At 49.0% G+C, this 24,778-nt stretch overlaps 2 protein-coding genes across 10 annotated transcripts in view; both read right to left on the reverse strand.

Moving 5' to 3' along the window:
• Nucleotides 1–13,306, reverse strand: part of MRPS6 (mitochondrial ribosomal protein S6) — a 519,933-nt gene extending 506,627 nt beyond the window's left edge. The window contains exon 1 of the mRNA XM_050784651.1: nt 13,297–13,306. The gene's annotated coding sequence lies outside the window, so the exon portion shown is untranslated. The remainder of the gene's footprint in view (nt 1–13,296) is intronic.
• ITSN1 (intersectin 1) overlaps nt 1–24,778 on the reverse strand; it is a 254,134-nt gene that overhangs the window by 44,071 nt on the left and 185,285 nt on the right. For 5 of the 9 annotated variants that reach the window (XM_050784632.1, XM_050784630.1, XM_050784631.1 and 2 more), the window contains 2 exons: nt 22,887–23,004; nt 20,341–20,532 (listed from right to left, as the gene is read on the reverse strand). In XM_050784632.1, coding sequence (XP_050640589.1) covers nt 20,341–20,532; nt 22,887–23,004 — 310 coding nt within the window. Of the gene's footprint in view, nt 1–18,467; nt 19,971–20,340; nt 20,533–22,886; nt 23,005–24,778 lie in introns of those variants that run through there. The other 4 variants (XM_050784638.1, XM_050784636.1, XM_050784634.1 and 1 more) reach the window with 1 other exon arrangement.

Genomic DNA, 24,778 nt, shown 5'->3' on the forward strand with positions numbered 1-24,778 from the left:
TGTGGTTTTAAGTCCCTCCGTTTGTGGTGGTTTGTTAGGGCACCCTAGAAACTGACACAGGCGGCACACTCCTGCTTCATCAGAAACACGAAAATAATGTGAAAACAAAACACTCAGTGACGACTGGCCAAAACTCCTGAGGGCTCACGCCATGTCAGGCGGTGAACTGCATTTAATGCTCAAGTATTATACTAGAATTATCCCCATTTTACAGACGAGGACACTGAGGTTTACACAGGTTGACCGGCCCCAGGTCTCTCAGCTGGGAAGTGGTGAAGGCAAGAGCCGAACCCTGAGACTTGGGCTGCAGGGGCCGTGCTCTGTCCCCGAGCTCCAGGAGGCCATGGGTTATCTCTGTCGAGGTTGGTTTGTGGAGGGTGAGGTGGCTGTGCTGAGGCTCTGATGGTTCTGGGGACCAGGCGGATGCAGGGTGCCTCCCGACAGCACTGGGCACACACTTCTGGACAAGGCTGCTGCCTCGCCCTGGGGCGAGCTTGCCACAGACAGGGTAGTCCCTCCCACTGCAGAGAGCCTGGCACGAGACCACCACGGAGGCCAGGGCTGCCCGAGGGCGAAGGGCTACTCCGCTGCCCTGAGACGGTGCCCGCACTGGAAGTGCGGCTAACTCATGACTCTGCTCACTTAGCTTGTTATCTGGGCTTTTGTTTGAATGTTTGAGCCTCCTGCCCCAGACACACTGGAAAGAGCAGGAGGCAGGCTTGGTTCTTGGGGGCATCCCATGTGCAGGCCTGGGCCCACCTCTCCTTTTTGTCAGAGGTTCTTTATTTAATCACAGAAGCCAGACTTGGAAGACAGACCCAGAGGTGTCCCGAATGCAGGTGGGAGGGTCCGGGCTGAATCCCCTTTACTGGTTCTTCCCATCCTCTCTGTTCCCCTCAAGGGGGCACAATGGAGCACAGTGCAAAAACCCCTGCTGGGGACCAGTGGCTGTCAAAGCGTGGTCCCCAGGCTGGCAGCATCAGCGTCACCCAGGCGCTCGCTAGAGATGCCCCTGCTGAAGTGACTCTGGAGTTGGGGGCTGGGCATCTGTGATGTAACAAGCTCTCCAGGGAATTTTGTTTTAGGCGCACTGATGTTCGAGAAGCTTGCTCTGGACTAGCAGGGGTTCCTTGAGTTTCCATCTTCCCTCGAGGGAGTTATCTGAGGCCATGACTAATCTAGCCTATATGCTGAAAGCTTCTGCAAATCGTATGATCCCTCTGGGGCAAATGATACCAGAGATTTCTTGGCAATTGCTTTGCTGCTTTAGAGGTTAACTCTCGGGTTGTGGTGCTTCCAGCCCTTGGTTTTGTCCCTTCTCTGGGCCAATTGTTCTTTCTGGATGCCGTAGCTTCTCTTGCTGGGACAGGAACATCCCAGGACCAGCAGGAGGATGCTGGGAAAGCGGCAGGAATGAGCCATCCTTACATCAACACCCTGACCTCACTCGGAGTCCCCTGCCCCGAGGTCAAGCAGAATTCCGCAGGACTGCGAGGTGAGCTCGCACCTTTGCACAGGTCTGCAGGTGCCTGTGAGCTTGGGCCGTCTGCTCAGCCACAGGTTTGGCCCAACAGTTCTTCCTGCCTCAGGGCGTAGACTGTCTTTTATTAAAACAGCTGCGCCAACAATGCACTCTCAGGAAGGAGGCAGGCCACGGGGCTCCCTGATTCCGTTCAGCCGAGCTGCTGTGTGAGCTCAGGTTTGCAGGAAGCTAAGTGATGTCTCCGAGTTCTTTGACTTTTACTGGGAAGGTCACCCAAGAGACACTCGAGTCTGGGGGAAATATATCTTGTTCCCATCCTTTTTCCCCCCACTCTCCCGTAAGGGAGTGAAAGGGCCCAGGCCTCAGGTCATTTCTTGTTAAAGGGCTGAATGCAGCCCCTGCGTTAGGCACCTGATGCCCTCTCACGGAAGCAGAGTCCCTGGCGTGTTCAGGACATTCCCTTCTGCAGGGAGATTAGAATATTGGCGCAGAGTGGTAGCTCTAAAAGTCACCGCACACACACGGTGCAGTGACGTTTGCAGCCACAGAAACATCAGGCCAGTGGTGGCCACTGGCTGGGCCAGTTTTCTGAATGTCCCTTTGAGGATGTCCCACCGTTGCCTTGGAGAATCTGAGGGATGTTATGGTTTCTTGCTGCAGCGAATACATTTAGGGCACACTTTTATCGGGTTCACAGGCCCTTTTGAAGACTGTTCATAGATCTTATTCATTCACTGGGCAAATATTTACTGATGTCCTACTATGAGGCTGGGACTAACCACTCTGGGCGCTGGGGATTCAGGACGGAAGAGGAGAGGCTCCTGCCCTCCAGGGTATAGCTAAGACCCTGGGGGTCTGGTGGTCCTCAACAGGGGGTGGTACTGCCCCGCCCTCTGCTGAAGGTGGTACTGCTCCCCACCATGCTGAGGTCAGTACCGTCCCCACTCCCCAAAGGCTGAGGTTGCACTGCACCCCACTCCAGAGCCAAGGCTGAGAGTGTGCTCTTGGTTGTCACGGTGGAATCTGCCAGGCTGGCCAGGGCTGCTAAATGACCCACACCACGCAGGACACTGAACTGCCCACCCCAAATGCCAGTCGAGGAGCACCCTGTAGAGAAACACTGGCGTGACTTGAAACTGACAACCCGACCAGAGTTCCAGTCTGCAGCACGGAGGTGCGAGGGGCCAGCAGACACGCATAGAACGACGTGGAATTGGAAAGAAGGACCTTTGAGGAAAAGTCCTGACTTGCTTTGGATTTCAGCAGTTCTTCTGAGTCTTCAAGTTTTACACGGCGCAGGTTGCGAAGAAGCTCAGAGCCAGAGCAACAGCAGAAGGCTCAGGGTAAATTTGGGCCATTTGTCCAAGAATACAAGGAGCCTGGGGCCAGTTGGGGACAAGGTGGAGGGCTGCTGCGTGGCCTCCTGCTCCAGGTAGCGTTGGCCTCTGGTCCAAATACTTTGCAAGGCCCAAGTCAGAGCTGATGGAGCTTGGAGGTCAGGGGAGGCTCAGGGCAAGTCTGGGCTGCTTGCCCCCACCAAATTCCACCTCTCGCAGGTCCACCTACCACCCTGCCTGGAGACAGGGGGATGGTCCTGATGGCCTCTGCAGAACACAATGAAAAGCAAAGGTTTTGTGGGGAGAATCTTCATTATGTGCCAACGATGTTGGCTTGGAATTCTTTTTACCCATCGGATTGACCCACGGGAGGCTGTTTCAAAACCTGCTGGTGAATGCCAGACCAAGAGAACCATTAAAGATTTGAAATAGGCACTTTGAACTCAAAAATATCCTTCCTTTGAAAATTTCATATTTAGAAAAACAAGCGAGTTTAAAAACTCCATTATTCAAAGTAGGGTAAATGGAAAAGACATTTCAAATAAAAGCGTTTTCTTTAGGGGTGGAGGGATGTGGCCCTTCCCTCCTTTGGGTCCTAGGATAAACATGGTTTCTCGCCCCCTTTCCCAGGGAAAAATGAGAGGAGAAAATACATCAAATGGTTTTCCATGAACATCTTGGTGTGACGGAGGGATTCTCAAAACTAACTGAAATCCACACGCAGCTGAAATAATATTGCAAATGACTCCAGGCGGTTACAAATGATCCCCCATTACAGCCCACATAAAATTCCTAATCTATGTGCCGTCCCTTAGAATGTTGTCTAGTTAGACACATTTACGAAATGGAGAGAGATGTGATGGCCTTCTGGAAGGATTTTTTGAGTCTAGGCCCTGGAGGAAATCATGGAAAAAAACCTTACCAATAAAAGGTCATCTTGCTTCCCTCAACTGATATTCGTATGAACAGCATCATTTCAAGAACTTGTTTTATTATAAAAGTAATACACAAACACACGTTGATTATTAAAATTTCAAGGGCTACAGAGCATTCAGGGTAAAAAGTGCACCTCACCCATCTCCACACCTCCAATTATTCTACCTTTCCCAACGAGAAGCAGAATTTTGAAAACGAAGCCAGCCCCCGCAGCCAGTTGCCCATTGAGCAAAGCAAATAAACAGACCTTGTTCCTGTATGAAAGGGGCCAAAATATACAATAAGCTGGTCCATAAATATTTATTAAGTTCCTCTGAAGTCCAAGAGATGCAGAAATAAGCAAGATACTGTCCTTGTCCTCAGGCAAACTCACGATCTTGGGAGAGACACAACAAGAACATTAAATTTAAAATATTAATAGCAAGCAGCTGGGCTTGGTGGCTTATGCCTGTAATCCCAGTACTTTGGAAGGCAGAAGCGGGTGGATTGCTTGAGCCCAGGAGTTCATGACCAGCCTGGGCAACATAGTGAGACCCTCATATCTACAAAAAATTTAAAAATTAGCCATGCATGTTCTTAATCCAGTCTATTATTGATGGACATTTGGGTTGGTTCCAAGTCTTTGCTATTGTGAATAGTGCTGCAATAAACATGTGGCACATATACACCATGGAATACTATGCAGCCATAAAAAAGGATGAGTTCATGTCCTCTGTAGGGACATGGATGAAGCTGGAAACCATCATTCTGAGCAAACTATCACAAGGACAGAAAACCAAACACCGCATGTTCTCACTCATAGGTGGGATTTGAACAATGAGATCACTTGGACACAGGGTGGGGAATATCACACACCGGGGCCTGTTGTGGGGTGGGGGGTGTCTGGAGGGATAGCATTAGGAGATATACCTAATGTAAATGACGAGTTAATGCGTGCAGCAAACCAACATGGCACATGTATACATATGTAAAAAACCTGCACGTTGCACACATGTACCCTAGAACTTAAAGTATAATAATAATTTAAAAAAAAATTAGCCATGCATGGTGATACATGCCTGTAGTCCCAGATACATGGGAGGCTGAGGCAGGAGGATTACCTGAGCCCAGGAGATGGAGACTGCAGTGAGATATGATCACGCCACTGCACGCCAGCCTGGGCAACAGAGCAAGCACCTGTCTCAAAAGAAAAAGAAAAAAAGAAAAAAGAAAAAAGAAAAGAAACAAGAAAAAAAAAATAAATTAAAATAGCAAGCATTAAAAGAAGAGCCCAGGCTGGGTGCTGTGGCTCATGCCTGTAATCCCAGCAGTATGGGAGGCCGAGGCAGGTGGATCACATGAGTTCAGGAGTTCAAGACCAGCCTGGCCAACATGGTGAGACTTCGTCTCTACTAAAAATACAAAAAGTAGCTGGGCATAGTGGCAGGCACCTGTAATCCCAGCTACTTGGGAGGCTGAGGCAGGAGAATCGCTTGAATCCAGGAGGCAGAGGTTGCAGTGAGCTGAGATTGCACCACTGCACTCCAGCCTGGGTGACAGAGCAAGATTCCATCTCAAAAAAAAAAAAAAAAAAAGCCCGTGTGCTGTGCTGATGGTGGAGACAGCAGGACCTCAGAAAGGAGCAACTCCTCGTGCTGAGGGGAGGCTTCCTCAAGGGCCCTCCTGAGGCTGGGTCTCCATATGGCTGGGGAGGTCAAGACCATGTACTGGGGGGTATGGCACCAGCAGGAGCAAGCCTTCACCCAGGTCAACACGGAGACACTGCAAGAGGTAAGGTGGAAAGGGGGGAAGGGCCAGATGACAGGGTGATGGGGATTGTGATGCCAGAACAAGAGTTCAGAAACAACATGTGGAAGGATCTGGAGAGAGAGCAATAAGCAAGCCCGGGTGATGGCTTTCATCTTTAAGGGAAAGGATCCACCAACGTCTCTGGGGACGTTCAGCCCAAATCCTCCAGCTAAATGGCCCTGGATCAGCAGGATCTATGCTACTTGGGCTCCTGGAGGTCCTGTCTATACTGCAGGCTTCTCCCCATGGCACGAGTCTCTCCTGCCAGGTGAGCCCATGCACCCCAGGGCTGCACTGGCTTCTCCCAGGCAAATTAATCTAACTGCACTCCCTTCAACACCCTGGGCCTCTCCTGGCAGGTGTGGGGTGGCCTGTCGTGTAGGAAAAGCAGATGAAACCACGTGGATGTGACGTGAAGAAAGTTCTCTGGCCAAACACTGTCCATTTACCCTGCAGCTGATGTCTGAAATCCCAGTGTTCTCCAAGCCGTGAAGTCGTGTCCTGCTGGGCAGCAGCATCCGCGCTGGGCCCTGGGGTTCGGTGAGAAGGAGGCAGGCCGGGTCCTTGTCCTCTGGGAGCCTGCTGGTTGCTAGACCTGGGCGTCCCGGGCCAACTCGGATCCTTGCTGAGTTGCAGGCACTTCGCACAGGGTATCACGCCAAGCGGTTCTCAGTCCTTGAGACCTCGGAGTTGCAAATCCTCAAGATGTGATTTTTATGGGGGTCTGGAGAAGCCGATGGGCACAGAGGTGAGGGGGAAGGAAGGCCGCCGATGGCACCAGAGACCCTCGTGGGTCCAGCAGAGCTCAAGCATCCACCCCAGCCTGTCCTGGGGACCCCCCTTGCCCCATGTAGCTGGGTCCTCGGGAGGCTTCCACTCAGATGTAGCCCAGATGCTTCAAGTGCCAACGTAACTCCAAATAAGCTTTGTTTTCTCCAGAGGAGGGGAATCCAGTCCACAGGGGTTGCCAGGCAGTTTAATGACTGCTGAGAAGTGGTGAAGATCAAATTCTTCTTAGGGATAAATCATCTCTTAATTTTCCATAAATATGAACATTTCAGAGAGTGAAAGGGCGTATCATTCATAGCTTTATAATGGGTGCTGGAATTCCTGGCACGGCTCTCCATCCTCCATGGTAGGCATGCTTCAGCTCATTCCAGGCCCCTTTCATGTCCCACCCCGGGTTTTCTTCCTGACTTCCTGCTCTCATTGTGTCCTCTCCTGTAGTATGAGTAGCTCCTGTTAATAAGTTTCTTTGGTACAAAGGCAGACTGGAGTGTTATAATGAAAGTACAAATGCATTTTGATTGGAATACGAAGGAGGAGGCTGTTGGCTTTTGTTTTATTTGTATTTTTAACTTTCGTGGGTACATTGTAGGTATATATATCTATGGGGCACATGAGCTATTTTGGTTCAGGAATGCAATGTGTAATAATCACATCGTAAGAATGGGGCATCCATCCCCTCAAGCATTTATCCTCTGTGTTACAAACAATCCAATTACACTGTTTTAGTTATTTGTAAATGTACAATTAAGTTACTATTGTAGTTCCTCTGTTGTGCTATCAAATACTAGGTCTTTTTTTTTTCTTTTTTTTTTTGAGACAGAGTCTTGCTCTGTTGCCCAGGCTAGAGTGCAGTGGTGCAATCTTGGCTCACTGCAGCCTCCACCTCCCAGGATCAAGCAATTCTCATGTCTCAGCCACCCGAGTAGCTGGGATTACAGGCATGTGCCACCATGCCCAGCTAATACTTGTATTTGTAGTAGAGATGGGGTTTCACCATATTGGCCAGGCTGGTCTCGAACTCCTGGCCTCAAGTGATCCATCTGCCTTGGCCTCCCAAAGTGTTGGGATTACAGGCATGAGCCACCGGGCCCGGCCAAATACTAGGATTTTTTTGTTTTTGTCTTTTAGACAAGTTTTGCTCTGTTGCCCAGGCTGGAGTGCAGTGGTGCAATCTCGGCTCACTGCAACCTCCGCCTCCTGAGTTCAAGTGATTCTCCTGCCTCAGCCTCCCGAGTAGCTGGGACTACAAGCACATGCCACCACGCCTGGCTAATTTTTGTATTTTTAGTAGAGACGGGGTTTCACCATGTTGGCCGGGCTGGTCTCAAACTCCTGACCTCAGGTGATCCGCCTGCCTTGGCCTCCCAAAGTGCTGGGATTACAGGTATGAGCCAACGCGCCCGGCCAAATACTACGTCTTATTCAAGGGGGCCTGTTGTTTTGATGAGCAGGATTTGAAAATACTTAGCAGGGGAGAAGGAATTTGAGTTGGACTTCAGCAGGCTAGTATCGCTGTTGGGGGTGCTGGTTAGGGATTCAAATGGAGGAAGAATGGGAGTAAACAGAAGTCGGAGTCGGGGGCGTGCAGCCCTGGCGGGCAGGGAAGCAGGCTCTGCGAGACGGCAAGTCCTGGGCGTTAACGTGGAATGCCACTCGGAGCTCACAATGCCGGGTGCTGCACATGTGCGAACTCATGGAATCCTCACCAGGAATCCTATGCGGTAGCTATACTGTTGTTATTCCCCACTGAACAGACAAGGCAACTGAGGCACAGGGAGGGTAAGTCAGTTGATAAATGGCAGAGGGAGTCTGACCCTAGAGCTCAGGCTCTTCCCTGGAGACCTCGTCCTCCTCGCTGGTGCGCTGGTGCGTTAGTTTGCTCAGGCGGCCGTTAACAAAGAACCACAGACCCAGCAGCTTAAACAACACGTATTTTTCTCATGGTTCTAAAGATACAAAGTCCAAGATCAAGGTGACAACAGGGCTGGTTCCTCCTGAGGCCTCTCTTTGGCAGGGTCTTTCCTCTGTGCATGCAAATCTCCAGCGTCTGTGTGTCCACATTTCCCCGTTATTAAGAGCACCCATCGGACCCTAACAGCCTCGTGTTCACTTCATCACCTCTTCAAACAATTTATCTCCAAATGAAGTCATATTCTGATGTCCTGGGAGTTAGGGCTTCAACGTGTGAATCGGAGGGACACAGTTCAGCCCTAACAGGTGGGGAAGTCCAGTCGAGAATGCTCTGGCAGCAGAGCTGGGAAGGCCTTGGCTGGGTTGCAGGGCATCAGTGTGGCAGCTGTGTGTGGGTGGCATGGATGGGGTTGTGGCCCTGGAGTTTGGCCGCATACTGGGGTCACCCAAGGAGTTTTTAAAAATCCCAGTGCCCCTGCTGTACCCCAGACCAAGTAAACCGGACTGGCTGGAGTGCGGCCCAGGCGTCTGCTATCTGTGAAGTTCCCATTGTGCAGCCGAGAGATCAGAGGAAAGATGGCCTGGAAACCAAGACACCTGGTGCGGAAAGGGAGTGGGATTTGGAACCCGATCTGTCCAGGCTCAGGGAGCATGAGAGCTGCCACAACTGCTGAGCTGAATCCGGCCCATGGCAGGCCACTCAAGCCATTGTCCAAGAGGCTCAATGGCTGTAATCACAGAACACCATCTCTCTGAGCCCAGAGACCATGCGACACTCTGCTCCTGGGGCCTTCTGAAGCTGCACCTCAGGCCACGCTGCCACCACTGACCCCCAGGCCTGGGGCTATGGCTTCAAAGCCTACTCTCTCTGCTCAATGCCCTCATTTTATGAATGGAACAGCAGATCCCAGCGATGTACGGTGACCTTCCCTATCAGGAATAAAATCTATGCTGGTGATACGTCAGGAAATGGAATCATGAGGAAACCACCAGCTTTTCAAAGGGCAGGCCTGAGGGTGGTCCTTACGCTTTTCTCTCTCAGTAGATTCCTGTAAGGTCAGGCTAAGAGGATGTGCTTGTCCTTGGAGCCCAGGGCTGGTGGGGACTGGTGGGAGATGGCAGTGAACAGTCTAGGCCAAGGCAGTCAGGCCTTCTCTGAAAATGACCATTGGCTGACCGGTCCCTGGACAGCCCCAGCCCACAGGAAGTTCTAGAGGCCAGACCAGCTCTGAGCTGTCCAGAGGGGCAGATGGACTTCTCATCTCAATGGAACTTTCTTCAGAAGGGTCTAAGCACACATGGCCTGCTCCCTGGGGTCGGTCTCTCCTAACTTAGCAAACTGATCCCCTAGGAACTCAAGAGGCAACCTGAGCCGTGACATTTCCTGCTCATTCACGGCGGCTGCATAGATCCGCAGGGACCCCTGCTTTTGTGGGGCTTCCATTTTGGTGGGGGAGACAGAAAACCAAATACATACATAAATAGACAGTACTGAAGGTGGTTATAAGAACGATGAAGAACAATCCCTATGCTTCATAAGCTCACTTCCTGTTTTGAGGTCTTTTCATGAGAATTTATTCTTTAAATGATGGTGCCTCGTTTACCATTCCCTTTCCCCCTGGGGTGGGAAACTCAAGCACAGGTTTTGTGTTGGGTTCCAGGCTACACGCAGCGGGGAGAATCAACACTGTGATGTGTTCTGCCCCTCACAGCCTAGCTGGGGACGAAGGACCAAGCCTGTGGAACAACAGGCAGGTAGAAGGGCAACCCAGGACTGTCTGCCACAGCACTTCCTGAGCAACTGGCAAGAGTGAGGTGCCAGGGGGATATGCACGTGTGGGAGGTAGGCCCTACCCTCTGGTTTATAATCAGTGGGGAGGCAGGGTGCCCTGCAATAAGACAACTATACAAGGCAAGGTACCATCGCTGTTCATAAGTGTTGTTACCATGGAGGTTTTAATGGGATGTAACAATCCACAAGATTTGGGCCCTGCCTCCATGAAGCTCACAGTCTAACGGGAGGTGAAAGTGTCTATGTATTTCTGTATCGGCCTTTCTATCTAGTCATCTTTCTGTGTGATAAGGAATTCAGGAAAGAGCTGAGTTGTTACAAGTTAATGGAGGAGGAGAGGTGGCCGCAAAATTAGGAGGGGTGAAGGCAGGTGGGCAGGAAAGGCAGGGTAGGTGGGGCAAAGGCATTTGCAGCTGGGGCGTACCAGTGGCTTAAATGAGACTCAAGAATCCTGCGGTGGTGGTGGAGGCTGACGTGATGGAGGGAAGGTTCTGGGTTGGGTGAGACTGCACAGAAGAGTGAGGCTAGATGATGAAGGAAGTCCCTGGACCCAAGCACCACCTCCCTATTGGACAGGTGGGAACCCAAGATCCCTGGGAGGTAGGCAAGGGGGGTTGAGTCATGCAGTCTCTAAAGCTGGGGGAGGCTCCTTGCCCACATTGCCTGCCTGCACCCCCATCACTTCCTGCTGACATGGGCCCAGGATGCCACAGTGGGCACCAGATGTGGGTTCCGACTCTCTCTGAGGAGGGACTCCCATGATGAAAGTGGATCTTTCCATAAAGTGGTTTGGGGATTTTTTCAACAGGGCCATTTGGAAATCCATGGGGGCAACAAAAGCCTGGACTTTCGTGACGGGTCATGACGGTGACTCAAAGGTGGCAGAAAAAAGAACACTGAGCGGGCTCCTGTAGAGCAGCTCCATAACCAGCCAGCCCAGTTTCCCCTCTGCAAGCACAGAAGAATGCAGGGGTGAGGGAAGGCTTCCTCCAGGAGGTGACAACTGAGCCGTGCTAAAATTCAGCACAAATAGGAATCAGTGAGAGGGAAGGCCAGAGGGCTGGAGAAGGGGGCAGATCAGGCAGGGCTTGCAGACCAAGTAGATTCGGGTCTTTTATCTCGGAGGACCGGGAATCCCCTGGATGATTTTAAGCATAAGAAGCGACGTTTTTAGAATAGCTCTCTGCCTGCAGCCTGGGGGAAGCCAGAAGGAGAGAGTGGGTGCTGAGACACCAGGTCAAAGACTCAGCCATCCTTCTGCGAGGAGCAGGAGCAGGTCCTTCAGCCCTGGCCTTTGCACTTGCTGTCCCTTGGGCCGAGAAAGCTCCTCCCCCTTGATCTTTGGACATGCCTCCTTTGCAGCCAGGTCTCCATCCCCTCTTCAGAGGGCCTTCCCAGGCCATCCTCTTGGCTGGATCCCTGGCCCCCCGTCACGCTCTATGCCACCTCATCCTTCACTAGCTGGAAACACCACTCATTTCTCTGCTGCTTGTCACCTGCTCGTGAAAGTTCTAGGCATCTCCTCTGCTTGTGTTCCACGGAGCACAGCCCTATGACCAGGAAGGTTCCATATACCTCGGCCACAACTCTCAATGGGCGGCGGGAGAGGTAAACAGGGTAGACCGGGCCCCTCCTGGGCTCACGGCCCACACAGCAGGAGGCAGGGAGAGGAGAAGACAGGATGCAGAATGGAAGGGGAGGCGGACAGGACTGGCAGATGTGCTTCTGTCCCTAGAGGATGGGATGGAGTGAGGCATCCCACTGGATATCAAGTCAGTGGAGGGCTGTTACTGAGGATTCAGTTGTGTGGGGCCTTGCCACGGGGCCTCAGGACTCCAAGGTAACGCTCCAGAGAGGAAAGAGGCACCCCTGGCCTGGTCCCCTCTGCTGGGGCAGACTCCAGGCTCGCTCTGCTGGGGGCCTAACAAACAGAGCGGAACCGCAGGTCTGGATCTTGAGAGGCATCCTGGGGGTGCACGCAGTGGGCAGGGAGGGAATTAAGCGTGCCTGGGGCAGCTGCTCTGGAGACGGAGCTTTGGGGCAGCATCCCCCAGCAGCCCACGCCCTTTATCTAAGCTGGATGATTGCTTAAAAAATCCAGCAGCCGGCATCTCTAGGGGGCTGAACGTTCCATTCTTTGCTGGCAAGAGAACACAAGGCCACAGAATGCCGTGATGAGAAATAAAGGACCCAGTGACTCAACGCATTTGTGACAGGTTTATTGTGGAGCGCTGCATGGGCCTGCCAACACAGTCCAGACGTGACATTTAAAAGCCCTGCACATTCCATTTTCCCTGGTGGCCTCCCCACCGTCGACCGTGTGAAACACAGGCAGCTTGTCCACATCAACCAAGAGTCTGCTGAGTAGGCTCTGTTCTTTGGTCCAGAGGTCTCTGCACATTGCAGGAGTGCAGCGAAGGTGTTTAAAAAGCTGCTTGCTTCCACCGGTGGGCCTCCTGCTATCAGGAAAGGGGGCCAGGGTTCGTGCACAGATTGGTGCGGCAAATCTTGCAATGAGATAGCTCAAAGTTTTCAGGGAAGCTGTCCAATCTTTTCTCTCTGAAATTCCTAATCTATAAGAGCATGTTTTCTAAAAAGTCTTAAAAATGCACACAACCTACCTGCTGTTTTGGTTTAATGAAAGAAGCCACTTGATTGGATTCCATGATGCTCACTGACCAGGCACAAATGCCTTTTCTCTCCAATAAAAAAACAGCAACAAAGCTACTATTCTCTGCTTATTTTCTGCTAGATGTCATCATTATCTCTCCATATGTAAAAGAGGTTACATAACTTGCCCAAAATCACGCCACTAGTAAGTAACAGAGCCGGCATTTGAACCCGTGCTCTGAGTCACCATCCTGGATTGCTTCTTAAGCCTCTATAAGGTCCCCAGATGCAGTTATGTGGATCCCCCCTCTGAATCACTATCTTCTTATAGGCAGGTGGCCTACAGGAAAGTAGAATGTTCCAAAATTATAAGAGAAATGGAGTAAAATATTAGGCTGAGCTTGTAGAGAAGCCGTGTTGTTATATACAGCACCATGTTTTTCTGGAGGCCAGGAATGAAAATTGAGAAGCTACAGCAGCACATGTTCTTATGTTTGGCTCAGACTGCGGGCGTCTTAAGCAAGCCTGAGCCTTTGGCAAACTCGCCCAGTGGAGGCGAGAAGGATGAAGGGCTGAGGCGGGTCAGCATGGAGCTTGTGCATTGAAAATGTGTTGGAATCCTTACCAATGGCTCCAAACTCCCATGGCAACCCCAGCATCGAGGGAATCACATGAGGGAAGAGGGGCCCCTTCCTGATCTTTCCAAAGATGCAGCCACCAGTTCTGTGGAGGCAGGAGCTCTGGGACTATGGACACACCTGTCCATGTATGTATGCATCAAATGGTATACCTAGAACAAGGACTCGCCAGAGAGTTTGAAAAGCTGACTTGAGAACATCGCTATGTTTCCCGAGACCCTCAGTGCCCTCAGTTGTAGGCGCAGGCTTTGTGGTCAGTGTTCTCTAAGATCTTGACTTCACTGAATAATCCGCAGAGAACATCCTGCACTCCACCCCAGCCCAGACCTTTCCCCACTTTCTGGGTGGGGCCTGGGAAGCAGCGCAGTGGACCAGCGTGCATGAGTGTGTGGGGACAGGTATCAGAAGGGGACAGGACAGCATGGGAAATGGGAGGGAAAGCAGGGGTGTCTCTCCCTGAGGGAAACAGCGTCCTTGATGAAAACTGGCAGACCAGGTGTCCTCCCCTCTCCTAGGTCAGAGTTCAGAGAAACCGAACCAAGAGAAGGAACTGTTCAGCTTTTAAAGACATGATAGGCTGAGTCAAAATAAGGAACATCTCTTTTGAGGCTTGCAACATCACTCAGAAGTGATGTGCCAAGCAGATGTGGAAATAGCAGCTGTCAGCCTTTGTCAGAATCTTCTATACAGCGGTATTTATCTGCCTTCTGGCTGTACCCTGAACTCACCGTTTGACCTACTGTTACCAAGCTACAGATGTAGGCATTTAAGTCCCCTGAAAGTTGCTGCTGCCTGTCACACTCACACACACACACACACACACAGTTGACATCATAAAACAGCATGGTAGCTGGTAGCTTCTAAGAGGTAGTATGCCCAATATTGAGTTGCACGGACACTATATATATAGCTTATAGCTGATGCTCATTTTTTAATAAACAAAACATTTTTGTGAATCAGGTCATACACCTCAAAAATGCCTGGGGAGCTTTCAATTTAAAGAATAGACTCTTCCTGAAAGTCTATGGAGCCCTCTGAAATGGAATAGCTCACTAGACATCAGGAGACACTCTGGAAGTCTGGTTTTTCCTATGTGGGGTTTTCTTGAAGAAGTGCCCAAGAGCGGCCGGGTGCAGTGGCTCACACCTGTAATCCCAGCACTTTAGGAGGCCGAGGCAGGCGGATCACGAGGTCAGGAGATGGAGACCACCTGGCTAACACGGTGAAACCCCGTCTCTACTAATAATTCAAAGAAATTAGCTGGGCGCGGTGGCGGGTGCCTGTAGTCCCAGCTACTCGGGAGGCTGAGGCAGGAGAATGGCGTGAACCCAGGAGGCGGAGCTTGCAGTGAGCCGAGATCACACCACTGCACTCCAGCCTGGGCGACAGCGAGACTCCGTCTCAAAAAAAAAAAAAAAAAAAAAAGTGCCCAAGGGAACTCTGGCTGAAGCGAAACATTCACATAAGGCTACTGTGATCTTGGACTTCATTACATCTCCCTATCCTACCAGACCCAAAATACCAGACATTTCAAAGAAGGAGCTATTTTTCCTTGCATTTTTGGAACCACTGGCATCCAATGTTGTTTCCATAAAAATTCTCTTGGGTATTTTTGGAACAGAGAATGAATAGGATTAATGAAGCAGGACTGTGACTTGCTGTGCCCATTCCCCAACTGTTACCTGGGTGGGGTGCTGCCCCTGCCCTGTGCTGGCGTGGAGATTTGGCCCAGACAACCGTCCCTGGTCCTCAGCCTCCTTCTCAGACCAAATGAGCAAAAGACTCCAGGAGCAGCCCCTTCCAAGACCACTGTTGCTTTTGGGAAGCTCACATCTAAAGGAAAAGGAAACTGGAGACAACATGGTCTCCTCTCTGAGGTGACGTGGTCTGTGTCAAAAGCTGAGACTGGTGTTTTCTGTAGTCACTGGTTGATTTCATTCACTCATTCAATAGGCATTTTTTTTTTAACCTAACCTACCATGTGCCACGTGATGATATATTGTACTAGGATGAATTATAGATTGCTGTTTTTACAGGTAAGAATTGACAATTTCATATGGTTAAACCTAATATTTAGAGTGTTTTCCTAAGTTAGTGTTACTTTTTTTCTTCTGATGGCATCAACGAAGGCAGAGATAACCCAATCATTACTATCTGCTATGGCGGCCTGGGTCTGCCCAGGTTCCTTTCCAGAAACAGGGCAGACACCAGTTTCTACCATGCATGTAATGGTGAGATATTTTGTGACTTAATATAGGGCCGAGTTACTGCTTTAAATTGGCTTCTCCCAGACACCCTTTTATGCAGAGGCAGTTTGAGGCCTGGGCCACTTGGGGAGCTCAACCCCCATGGCTCCCCAACTCTGCAGGCCCTGCTCTGCAGTGCGGAGAGGCAGCCGGCTGGAGGAGAGTGATTCGTAAGTGCGCAATGAAGACAATCTCTCTTGGACTCATCTTGTCTAATGCTACTGGAGCAAAACTGTACCCAAAGTTCACTTGCAAATATATTTACACAGACCAGTATGAAATTAAATGATTTAATAATCAGTTAAAAAACAAAAAACAAAAAACGAAAACAGGCCGGGCGTGGTGGCTCACGCCTGTAATCCCAGCACTTTGGGAGGCTGAGGTGGGTGGATCACCTGAAGTTAGGAGTTCAAGACCAGCCTGGCCAACATGGTGAAACCCCATCTCTACTAAAAATACAAAAATTAGACCAGGCAGCCGGGCGCGGTGGCTCACGCCTGTAATCCCAGCACTTTGGGAGGCCGAGGCGGGCGGATCACGAGGTCAGGAGATCGAGACCATCCTGGCTAACACGGTGAAACCCCGTCCCTACTAAAAATGCAAAAAATTAGCCGGGCGAGGCGGCGGCGCCTGTAGTCCCAGCTACTCAGGAGGCTGAGGCAGGAGAATGGCGTGAACCCGGGAGGCGGAGCTTGCAGTGAGCCGAGATCGCGCCATTGCACTCCAGCCTGGGCGACTAAGCGAGACTCTGTCTCAAAAAAAAAAAAAAAAAAAAAAAAAAAAAATTAGACCAGGCACGGTGGCTCACGCATGTAATCCCAGTGCTTTGGGAGGCTGAGGTGGGTGGATCACTTGAGGTCAGGAGTTGGAGAACAGCCTGGCCAACATGGTGAAACCCTGTCTCTACCAAAAATACAAAATGCAGCTGGACGTGGTAATGCATGCTCATAATCCCAGCTACTCAGGAGGCTGAGGCAGGCGAACCTAGGAGGCGAAGGTTGCAGTGAGCCGAGATCGTGTCACTGCACTCCAGCCTGGGTGACAGAGTGAGACTGTCTCAAAAAAAAAAAAAAAAAAAAAAAAAAAAGCTAAAGAACAAACCAAAACCTGACACCTTTAAACTCTGAGACCATAGGAGATACCTAGTATCCCTTCACTAATTTATTAGAAGATGTTTTCTTTCCCTTGTACTCAATTTTCTGTTAACCAGATTCTCTGTGAATATGATTCAAGTAGTTTAATACAGTACGAAAGTGCAGAGTATGGGAGATAATAAACAAGAATAAGATTCTGAAATTTAAAAGAAAGGGTCTGAGATACTTTTGATGCTGCAGATACATGACATGAGCTTAAGTGATTAAATTTATTCAACAGGAGTTACTGGGGCAGCCTTTCTGGTGGCGAATAACCAGGTGAACATTAACCACAGTGGCCAGTGGGGTGAGACTTGAGCTTCTCAACCTCAGCTCTGGTGACATCTGGGGCCAGATCATTCTTTGTTGCGGGGACTGTCCTGTGCACTGCAGGATGATGAGCAGCATCCCTGACTCTACCCATGAGATCCCAGCAGCACTTCCACTGGCTGAGAATCACGGGGTCCAATGGATACAACCAAATGCAAACTCAATGATTTGTAGGGGGAAAGCACAGCTTCCTGGGAGAACAACCCGTGTCAGCTTCACAAAGCTGGAGGCAAGCCTGGGGGAATGGCCTATGGTGAGGGCGCAGGGCCTCTGGAGTGAGTGAGGTAGAGTGTTATGGAGTAGTACCCACCTTGACAACTGCATCCCTTCCAGCCAAACTCAAGACTGGAGAAGCAACACTGGCTTACACAGCTGAAGGGGTCCTGGGGAAGAGACGGGACTTGCAGACTCAACCATTGCTCCGCAAGGGGGTGGCCTGGGGGACAGTGAGAAGGATCTCTCCACCCACCTCTGGGCCTTTGCATGTCCTGACAACTCCATCTACGATAGCCACACCTCTTCCCCCACTCCATCTGGCTCCTCCTTACTCTTCAGGTCTCAGCTCAAATGGCTTTCCCGCCCCACCCCTTGAAGGTTCTCTGATCCTTTCCCTGCGGCCACCCTCCCCTGGCCCTGCCAGTCTGCTCAGTGGTGCCTCGCATCCAAACTTCTAGTGCAGAACTTGTCACCTTGTCACACACACACTGTGTATATTTATATGGATTGCAGGAGTTTGGTTTTCTGTTTGTTCCTCCCATTAAAATATGAACTCCATGAAGACAGGGACCCTGTTTCCATGGAGTACCACACTCCTCCCAGAAGCCAATGGGGCACCCAACACATGGTAGACATCCCCACCCCCACCAAGTATCTGCTAAATTGATGAGGGAAACCACTTTTCCACTGAATGGCAGGAGAGGTCCAATAAGTGAAGCTCATGAGGATGGAATCAAGCATGTGGTCACCGCAGCAAACAGTGGCATCAATGTGGACGTTGGTTTATTTCTGCAAAGTGTGCCAGGCAGAAGCTGATCCCAGACAACAACGTGGGACATGTGCAAGTTTCTGTCTTTACCCACATATTTTTGGGGGTGTTCACCAGTACCTTATTATGATACATCTTTTGGACAAATGGTTTGTACCCTGAGCCCAATTACACACCCTCAATGTGTCGACAACTTATATCAAAAGCCTGGTGAGACAGTGAACTGCTAACCTGGGTGGTAGAGTTCTATGCTTCGAAACTGGTATTATAAAGAATGATCGTTTGCATATTGATCAGGGAGGGTGGAGAGTAAGGGGACAGGGAGGGCTGTTCAACAAAGACTCAGCGAGCCTCTGATTATGTCTGTATTTCAAAGAGCACAGGTCATGGTTGACACGCGGGCAGCAAGCACACGCTGACATCTAGTCTGCTTGGTTCCTCACCACCACTGCCAGGTTCCAACATCAAGAACACAGAGACATTTCCGTCTAACTTTTATATGAAGAATTTAATTATCTATACACGTAACTAATTCAAAAGGTTGTATTACAGTTGTTAAAGCCGCAGGTTTATATATTTATATATTTTACATTCATATCCGTGAAAATACTGAAGCGCAACTGAACGAGGAGGAGAGGTCCTCGCTCTCTGCACCATGTGAAAGGAGAAGGACCTCTACACGACCACCAGCACAGCCTCCCGACCGCCGGGAGAACGCGAGGGGAGCGCGCGTTACAGAGTCTTTAGGAGGACAGCTAGATTGTGCTTGAGGCTCCCCCTGCCCCATTTTCTGTGCCGTGAGCAGCAGGCATTTTTATTGAGAGCTTCCAACTAGTGTTTAAAAGACAAACAGGGCTTCGGCTACAGCATATCTAACACACAAACGGACCATGAGCTCCATTTCATATTAATCTGTAGAAATTCCACAGTCTAGTTAAAAAATGTAAACATTGGAAATTAATTGCAGGGAGACTTCTATACATTCTTTCTTGTCAAGAAAATTACTTGTTCAAAATAGGTCATTCCATGAAAAGTAATTGGAATAAAACTTCATGTAACAGAGACTAAAAAGAGATTGTGGAGATCGTTGATCCTAACGACCTCAACGGTGTTGTCTACTGATTTTATGCGATGCAAACACGCAAAATTAAAAACCCCAAACAAAACACCAACTCAACCAGATAAATCTGAGACCAAACAAAAACAGAGTGCTTTCTCATGTGGCTACAGGGTCACTGTGCAAAATCAAATCAAATGCAGTATGATTAGAGCATCGTACAAGGTAATAGCTTTGCCATGGAAAGAACTGATTTCTTATGTACAGGATGTATTACATGCTCAACAAGGTACAGCTGATACACACAAACAAGCACAAACACCTTCGCTTTAATTGGGCTCATTCTACACGTCTTTAAAACAGAGATACTGAACTCCTCTGTACTTCTATAGCAAGGGGGGAAAGCCCCAAACTACACAATTTAGTTGGTAACACTGGACAAAATGAAAAAATACATCAAGTCTCAGATTTATGGACATTTGGAACAATTTTTAATAGCACATGCAGCATTCCTTGATAGTGGGTCTTTTTGCAAAACCAAAATAGCAAAGAAGTCATTTATTTGTTTATTAAAAGGCTAAAATATATATTTAAAAATAATTTTAAAACTATTGAAAGCACCTGTGCAAAGGTGGGGGAAAGTCAATTTGAGTAACTAGGAAAGCCACAAAAGGACCCACTACCCTGTGTGTTTTTGTAATTTTTGCTCCTATCTCTGCAAGTAATAACTCAAACATTGCGATCACATGCAACTAAGGTAAAATGAGGTAAACTGCTCTGCAGTGAGTTCTTCTACTCAGAAGGCAGTAGGTGATCATGCTGGAAGTCACATGATCAAGGCTGCATCTCCCATCATCCCTCTGGGCAGTGATATGGGATAGTGGGTCTCTTTGAGGACTTTCAAGCCTGAGGGGGGGATGGACAACATATGATTCCTAGAAAAAGGAGGAAAACAACACATAAGCAAAACAAAACAATGAGCAAAATTCAAGCTAGGAAAATGAGTCAGGCATGTAAACAGCATGGTGCCAAAATGATTTGGAAAAAAAAAAAAAAAAAAAAAAAAAGGAAAAAGGAGGGAGGGGAGGGAGGGGACATGCTACAGAAGGAATGAAAATTAAAGAAAAATAAAACCCCACGAGTTAAACTCTTGCATTACAGAAGGTCTTCAAAGAGACGATTGCGAATGCAGCAATGGTCTAGCTTTAAGTTCTGCAAACAAAGCTCAGCAGAATCAGAGCAATGCTGCATGTTTTACCGGAAGATACCAGAGAGGCAAGGCGACAGAGCCACCAGGGCACTTACATTGCTGGCTTGGGTCCATGTCTGTGGTCAGCTTCACATAATTGGATGGGAAGAGCCCCACTTGTCCATTGACTTCCCCCTTCCACCAGTCGGGGTCCTCCTTGTTGAGGACGTTGATGATCTGGCCCTTGTTGAAGGCCAGCTCGTCGTCGTTCTGCGCAGTGTAGTCGTACATCCCAATCACCTGGCACACTGCAGGAGACAGGGCTGGGTGAGCGGCTGCACACCCACCGAAGAACGCGCAACGGGCACCGCGCAGCCGTTCAACATTCCCAGCTACTCTTTCTGTACTTTCAGAAGAGGGTGACAGTAGGTGGAACCGTTCTATTGGGCTTTTTGCAGTGTGGGCAATAGGGGAAGATGAAGAATTAAAAACCAAGACAACAGCAAAATTTTCACACTAAGTCTTTAGAGTTTTGTTTTGTTTTGTTTTTCGGTTTTTTTTGAGATGGAGTCTCACTCAATCGCCCAGGCTGGAGTGCCGTGGAGTGATCTCGGCTCACTGCAAACTCTGCCTCCCAGGTTCATGCCATTCTCCTGCCTCAGCCTCCCAAGTTGCTGGGACTACAGGTGCCTGCCACCTCGCCCGGCTAATTTTTTTGTATTTTTAGTTAGAGACGGGGTTTCACCGTGTTAGCCAGGATGGTCTCAATCTCCTTACCTTGTGATCCGCCTGCCTTGGCCTCCCAAAGTGCTGGGATTACAGGCGTGAGCCACCGCGCCTGGCCAGTCTTTAGTTTTTATAATATCATCCTCTTTTTCATGTTTACTTGTCAGCAGAAAATGTACAATGCTAATTGAGGGCTTTCGTTTCGAGTGCCGTGGAACTCCTTTCTACTGCTGACTCCAGAAAGACCGGCCCAACCCCATCCCATCTTTTGCTGCACAGGACAGCTGTGTGTCATGGGGACTTTACTATCATTTTTTCTTTTTGGTTTAAAGTAGAAGGTAATCATCATTTGACCTCCAAGAATCCCAAATCTTAGGGAGAACTAAAACTAGTGATTGATTGATTTATTATTTATTTGAGACAGAGCCTTGCTCTGTTGCCCAGGCTGGAGTGCAGTGGCACGATCTCAGCTCACTGCAACCTTCACCTCCAGGGTTCAACCGATATCTGGTCCTTTCGAAAGAGGCCTCAGCCTCTTGAGTAGCAGGGATTACAGGCATGCACCACTATGCCTGGCTAATTTTTATACTTTTAGCAGAGACGGGGTTTCACCATGTTGGCCAGGCTGGTCTCGAACTCCTGGCTTCAAGAGAGCCACCCGCCTCGGCCTCCTAAAGTGCTGGGATTACAAGGCGCATGCCACCACATCATGCCTAAAACCAGTGTTTCAAAAGATTTTCCTGCTGCTGTATCTTTGCGTCTCAAAATGTTGTCTTGAAAGAAATCTCCACCCTCAAGAACAATTTTTCTTTTCTCATTTTCTCTCAAGCCTATAGGAGGTAAAACTGTTCTCATTCTTTGGCACTTCTACTTCAGATGAGTCTGCACCAACAGGTCACAGTCCCTGTGAATCTTTCTTAACCAGCCTATATAAATAGGTTTAGGCTTTTCAAATTCTCCAGCTAATTCAATCACTTCAGCAACTGATTTCGGTGGGCCTGAGGAAGGGGCTGTACACGGAAGTGGAGGGATACTGACACATCTCCCCAGGGGACAGCAAACCCTGCAGGAACCACATTCCTCAGCCTACACGAGGCCACAGCTCAAGCAAAGAGGGCCAGTGGGAACTGGGGTTCATCACAAAGTTTGCCCATCCTTTAATTTCTTGAGAAGGCTGCCAGGTTTTAATCTTATCTCATTGGGCACATACAGCACAGATATTTAACCACAAGGTATTGGAACAAAAATTCTACACTTTCCACAAAAGCCAACCAAGAATGGGTAGCTTAAAGACCTAAAACAGAAACCTGCTCCCCTGACCTCAGCTCTCTCAGATCTTGCTGAAGCATCTAATTTGGTCCCTTCAATCAGAAAACAGCCAACTGGGCCAACTGCTGTGCTCTGTTCTTTTCCAGTCCTCCAGGAAAGTGTGTACAACATCCTGCCCGCCCAGCGGAGCCCCCTCTGCCCACAGTGAATGTCACAGGGGAGCTATTTTGGTCTTCAGTGAACACCACATTACAGCCCCCAACCCCCGTGGCCCCCAGCTCCATCTCCTGACCTACTGAGACCCCAGCCATTTATTTTTGGGTGTCCCTTTCTGTCACCTCACCCCCGAGCCTGAACCCCAATGTAAATGGCTGGAAGGAAATCAAGAGGAAAATGTGGCCTTAATGCCACAGCATTCATGACTCCTGCAGGAAGAGCGTTCCAACAAGGGTTCTGTTGTATGCAGCACAGAAAAGCCACTTAGATATCTGGTCCTTTCGAAAGACATATTCCGTATCACATTAGTTGGGTGTCAGTCCCAGCAAGTACAAGAAGTGCTTTAAAGCACATGCGAAAAACAACGTAAATATATTTAATGAGGAAATCAAGTGGAAAAACTCAAGTGACACGCAGACCATTTTCCAGTTAGAAACGGGAAACTCCTTACCTGCCGCTAACGCTGTTGACTTAGGTGGCTCTGTTGGAGTGATTTTGCTCGTCCCAGGGCTTAGAAGTTTTACATAATTAGCTGGGAACCAGCCTATCTGGCGCTTTTTCCCACGTGCCTGGTAAGAAAATAATTACATCAAACATTTTTAAAGGCTCATCTTTTATAATACAGCTCACTTTATAACAGAGCAGTTATGTAAAGCTTACATATAACTGAAAAACAAACGACATTAAGAGTAAAATCTATGGATTACTGTGTCACAAAAGTAAAACACCATAGCTAAAATTCAAATTGTGGCAATCACTGGTCAGCAAAGCCCAGAATGTTTTTGCTTGGGCTAGACCGTGTGGATCACAAAATCAGGATATACCATGGATTGCCTGGGATAGAAAATTCTGCTCATGTAATGCTAGCACTCAGCTGTTAATTTCAGGTAATGCAGACATTATGGTTAATGCCAACACTGTATATGGGTTTTAGGAACAATAATAATAATGATGATGATGGCCATCAATACCGAGTACTTCTTTTTTTAAAATTAATTACTTTTTTTTTTGAGATGGAGTCTCGCTCTGTTGCCCAGACTGGGGTGCAGTGGCGCAATCTAGGCTCACTGCAAGCTCCGCCTCCCAGGTTCACGCCATTCTCCCGCCTCAGCCTCCTGAGTAGCTGGGACTACCGGCACCCACCACCACGCCTGGTTAATTTTGTTTTTGTATTTTTAGTAGAGATAGGGTTTCACCTTGTTAGCCAGGATGGTCTCAATCTCCTGACCTCGTAATCTGCACCCCTTGGCCTCCCAAAGGGCTGGGATTACAGGCGTGAGCCACTGCACCTGGCCCTCACTGAGTACTTTTTATGAGCCAGGCCCTGTGCATTTAGGCACACAATTCCAGAAGGATAGTACTATCATTATTCCCAATTTCCAGATGAAAAGTTGAGTGACAGCCCCAAGGCCACAGGCAGTTAGTGGCAAGCCAAGATGCACTCATGTGTCTGCATGCTCCTTTATGGGTAATATACATCAAGATGACACACATGCAGTACACACAGAACACAAGGAGACTCGATGTTATTTTCACAAACCCGTAGGCCCATGTGATGGCTAAAGCCACATTTTTCACTGCCATTTCTTTCTCACTTAATTCAATCTGATTCAACACAAGATTCATCTATGCAGTGTTTCTGCACCATGCTGTTAGAAAGGGACAGTAGATGACTGTCCCTATAAACCAGGGGAGTTTGCAACCAAGTTGGTGAGGCAGGTTTTGCAGTTAGGACACAATCCCATGAAAATACTCGAGTTAGGGATCATGAGTCGGGCTTTGACTACCCTTCTGTACACCACCAAGAGAACCCAAAACTACTCGTGCATACACACGCATGCGTACACACACACACACACACACGTCTAGAAACAAGGCTCTGATCAAAACAGCTGCCTCTGGGGACAAGGGTGGGAGGGAGACATTTATATTCCCTCATAACTTTTGAGTTTTAAACCATGTGACTATAATTACCTATTCCCCAAATAAGGAAATAAAACAAAAAGAAAACTTCCACCACATTACCTGTGCCCTCCCACCTGCCAGTTTATCAAGAGGGATACCTCTGGGTCACTTTGAGAACACAGAGCAGGCCTCACTTTTCCTTGAGGTCTGACAGATTTCATTCCCTTGGCTCAAGGACTAAAGCTTTTACGTTCACAGTGAACCTGCCGATGACTGAAGCCATTTGGTTACAAGTTTCCACATTTATCCACCGAGTGTCCACCATTCTGCTCGCAATGACACCCTTTCCCACACCTCTGCAGCAGAGCACAGACCTCGCTGGTGTTTCCTCATTTGTGGATCCACACGGAGAGTCACTCTGGTGACAGCGCCAGGAGC

Source organism: Macaca thibetana, chromosome 3, assembly GCF_024542745.1.
Source record: "Macaca thibetana thibetana isolate TM-01 chromosome 3, ASM2454274v1, whole genome shotgun sequence".
NCBI classification, from domain to species: Eukaryota; Metazoa; Chordata; class Mammalia; order Primates; family Cercopithecidae; genus Macaca; species Macaca thibetana.